Source organism: Etheostoma spectabile, chromosome 19 (genome assembly GCF_008692095.1).
Source record: "Etheostoma spectabile isolate EspeVRDwgs_2016 chromosome 19, UIUC_Espe_1.0, whole genome shotgun sequence".
NCBI lineage: Eukaryota > Metazoa > Chordata > Actinopteri > Perciformes > Percidae > Etheostoma > Etheostoma spectabile.
The window spans coordinates 13,438,489-13,442,662 of NC_045751.1; the positions used below are offsets into that span (position 1 = coordinate 13,438,489).

General features: G+C 42.9%; 2 protein-coding genes across 6 annotated transcripts in view; both read left to right on the forward strand.

Moving 5' to 3' along the window:
* The window catches only part of efs (embryonal Fyn-associated substrate), a 23,124-nt gene that overhangs the window by 12,874 nt on the left and 6,076 nt on the right, over positions 1-4,174 (forward strand). The gene's annotated exons all lie outside the window — the stretch shown is intronic.
* Positions 1-4,174, forward strand: part of acin1b (apoptotic chromatin condensation inducer 1b) — a 26,858-nt gene that overhangs the window by 2,330 nt on the left and 20,354 nt on the right. For 2 of the 5 annotated variants that reach the window (XM_032544087.1, XM_032544088.1), the window contains exons 2-6: positions 596-661; positions 964-1,075; positions 1,461-1,534; positions 1,794-3,194; positions 3,566-3,648. In XM_032544087.1, coding sequence (XP_032399978.1) covers positions 596-661; positions 964-1,075; positions 1,461-1,534; positions 1,794-3,194; positions 3,566-3,648 — 1,736 coding nt within the window. The remainder of the gene's footprint in view (positions 1-595; positions 662-963; positions 1,076-1,460; positions 1,535-1,793; positions 3,195-3,565; positions 3,649-4,174) is intronic. The other 3 variants (XM_032544091.1, XM_032544092.1, XM_032544089.1) reach the window with 3 other exon arrangements.

The following is a 4,174-nucleotide window of genomic DNA, read 5'->3' on the forward strand; positions in this document are numbered from 1 at the left end:
TATATATATTTGGATTTGCTCAGTAAACTGTTCTCTTTTAATTTATTATCCAAAATTAGGGCATAAATGCTGTTTCAAAACTCCTTCCACATGGCCAGGAATATAATTGTAGTTGGAAAATAATTTCTCCTTTTTATTTAGTTTTTCATGGCCTAGTTAGTTCTAAAATATACTGGAAATATTATTAATATTGGATTGTAAAACGGCAGACATGGGGAGAGAGAGGGGAATGACATGCCATGTCGGAATTAAACGAGGGATGTTGTAATTATTAATAAAAAAAATATATTAATAGGTTTAGCATAAAATTACAAGTTTCTGTGTCTTTCAGTGTAATCCTGATTTGCATGCATACACAACACATGCCTGCCTTGGCCCAGGATATGACCGAACTGATCCTTCAAAGTTGTGTTAACGAGACCGCACTGGCAGAGATGTCATTTCCAATTTTTTTTCTGGGGGAGGACCCCCGGACCGTGTGTTTTTTTTACAGCTGGCCCTGAATTTATTTAAAAATAAAAATGATATTACTTTTCCTTGTGATGCAGAATTTTACATTTAGATATATATTTTTCCTCTTACTTATTCCCTGCAGGCTCTGATGCTGGAAAATCTTCAGAAGTCGTCCTCCTCTCACAGTGGGCTACAGCCCAACTCACAGGTAAGAATAGATTTTAACATTTTATTTTTAAAATGTGTGGAGTTCTGTTATAATGCAAAACTCCCATACATTATTGGCATAAGATCAAACCCATAGACATTTCCTACCAAGACAAAAGAGTTCTTAATAATTTTTTGTTTGAATGTCAAATGTCGAAGTTTCATTTTTCTTTTACTCGCAGTACTTCTATCAGGACAGGAGAAATACTCACCATGCAAACCGTCACTGCTGTTTGCTCTGTGAATTTTTATCGTGCAGATGTAATAATAAATTGCTGTTTTGTGTACCTTATTTTGTTGTAGATAGGAGAGGAGATGAGCCAGAATAGCTTCATAAAACAGTACTTGGCTAAACAGCAGGAGCTTCTTCGCCAGAGACTGGAGAGAGAAGCCCAGCAAGAGGAAGAGTCAGATGGTAATACATAAACACACACAATCACAAATCAGACAATAAACACAATCTCTCTGTCCTTTAGCCTAAAGGAACTAGACACTATTTGTGTCTTTCTGTCCTATACACACTTTCTCTTCCAGCAGTCTTGTTACTTTATGTTGTCCAAACATCTGTACTCACCCAATTTCTTGTATGGTTGTATGAACCTGCTCATTAATGTGTTAATAGATAACAAAAGTTCCCATAATGACTAATTAAAAAAGGTAAATTCATTTCTCTACTTAATTCATTTAGAAGTTGTCCTTGGTTGGCAACCAGTGGGTGTGTGCCGTAAATCCTATCGTCACATCACATTACAGACATTGATGCTGACCTTTAACCCCTGTCTCGTGTCTCTCTCTGACAGAAAGCCCAGCAGTGCCAGAGGAGGATGAAGACCACTCGGAGGACAATGACAGCTCTTCCTATGTCTCTGACAAGGTCAGTAACCTCCACACACTGAATAGTCAAATTAGGAAAACTAAGGATTTATCTCAAAGAACAGGACACACTAAGCTGCTAAATATTGATCAGATGAGATTGTGTCAATTTACACAAAATAATTTTTAGTTTGAATAGTGATCCATACACCTGGGAATCAATGTTCCTTGCTTCAAAATGCCTAAACATGTTAATAAATGTATCGAACAAATGTAGTCATTTTGGCTTCTCTCAGACTGACTTCATTAATTTTGCCCAGAAGCATCGCTCCCTACCCCCCACTCCCTCAATGACCAGGGCGGAGGAGAAAGGAGGAGGTGATGCAATGATGGGTCATGGAATGATTGCACGCGGACCTGACATGGGCCCCGGTCCTACCCTCCAACCCCAGGAGTCCCTTGAGGCTCCAGGAGCTAGGATGCAACGAGCCACCTTTCATCAAGGGCATAAGGAGCCACCGGCCCCATCTCCTCCCCGTGCCGTAGCTTCCTTGTCAGTGCGCGTCCTGGGCCAGCCTGACCGCCAGGGGCTGCCCCCTGCCGTATCTCGAGCCCAGGAGAAGGAGGGCACTGCACCGATTGAACCAGGATCAGCTCATCCTGTCCTCCATCTTAGTCGTTCTGCCAGGGTCTCAGCAGGAGGTCAAGTCCATGAGGACAGTGATGACGATGATGACGGTGATGACGAGAGCGAGAATGATGAGGACTGGGGGCCTGGTCCCGGCGTGGCACCAAGGGGCAACAGAGTACCTCCCCAGCCGCAGCAGATGCCTCCCAGTGTCCCATCAACAGCTGCCAGATCCAAACGCAAGCTTCAGCCTCCGCAGCACATCCCACCACCACAGGTACACCACACACCAATGCAACTGCGCCACCCCACTCCTCCTCCCTCTCCCCCCCCTGACCTGTTTCCCCTACCTGACACTCCCAAACAGAGCCCACCAGACACAGACAACCAAGAGGGAGAAGGCTCTGAGGCTTCACGTGGTCCAAGGGTGCTGCCATTCCCATCTTCCACCATGCAGAGGCAAGACTCTGACTCAAGCTCTCGTTCCAGCAGCCCTGAGCCCTCCGCGGAGCGCAGGCCAGGGCCTCTTTCTCTGCTCGTACACAAGATGGAGTCAGAGGGGGCTTTCCGTGCAGCAGAGGCCACGTCTGCTGTGGATATGTCGGCAGAGACAGCACACTCCACTGCTGGGTCTGGCAGTTCCAGTGAATCTCCACTGCTAAGATTGGAGAGAAAGAAGCTACTAGAAAACAGAGAGATGGAGGAAGAAAGGCGATTGAAGGAGGAGAAAGAGAGAGAACAACGCCAGAAGCAGGAGAAAGAAAGAAAGAAGATACAAGAACAGGAGCGAGAGGAGAAACGCTTGGAAGAAGAGAAGGAAAAAGAGAGGAAACAACTGGAAGAGGATGAGAAGCAGCGTCTGAAAGAGGAGCGAGAAAAAGAGAGAAAACACCAGGAAGAGAAAAAAGAGAGAAAACGCCAGGCTGAGGAGAAGGTAAAGAGACAGGAGACAGCAAACAAAGATAGGGTGGCTGTCACTGAGGCCCGAGACTCAGGTTCCTCATCAGATTCTGACTCCAAATCAGACTCCTCTTCACGCTCATCACAATCCTCTTCTTCCACCGGGGATACAGCCAGCCATGCCATGCTGAAGGTCAGTGATCAAACTAATGTGGGTGTCAACCACTTACAACAACAATGGTAGAGCTCTATGAGCGATAGGGATTGTGAATTAGATGCAATGCAGCATCACACTCTTGAGTGTTCACATTTCACAGTTCACTTCACATTTGCCATGCTAATGGCATGCTAATGACTGTTTTAGGTGCATAGAAATTTGAACATGTAGAAGTAATTTTGGACACAAATTATTGCAGAAGATTGCCTAATCTATTTTTGTTAACAGCATTTCAACCTTCTTGTGTGTATTTGTTCTGCTTACATTGAGATGCACTTTAAGGCTAAGTAATCTTTGAGTATAGTGCTATTTGTTTTTCATTGTTTTTACTTGAATAATTTTTACAGAAGGCAGACCAAGGACGAGAAGCAGAGGATGAGAAAAAGACTAACCTGAGTAAAGGGGCAGAGAAACGATACCTTTCAAAAAGGTCTGTATCATCACTAAAATACAGTTAACCTTTTTAACAAGTGGATGCAACACCTTCTTGCACTGTGTGATGTGGCACATGAATTCCTAGAATATTTTCCACTGATGAGGTCTGTTTTCTTTCAGTCGATTCTGCTATTCTCTCTATTCCCCTTTCTGGATATCTCAACTTGCTTTTGATTTGCAGGATTAACCTTCAAGAAGATCATAAATTAAATGTGGTGATGAAATCACAAAAGACAATATGTAGACAACGTGGTCTTAATCACTTGATTTTCTGGATATTAAGGATGATGATTACTAGTGCTGTCAAACGATTCAAATATTTAATCACGATTAATTGCATTAATGTCATAGTTAACTCCCAATTGATCACACATTTTTATCTATTCTAAATGTCCCTTGAATTCTTTTTGACCCATTACTTTTTCTTACTTTAATGCTCTCATCAACATGGATAAGTGGATCGCCTTGCTTTGTGCAAATGTTTTTTTTATTGAAAACAACATTGGCATATAGCCTACTGT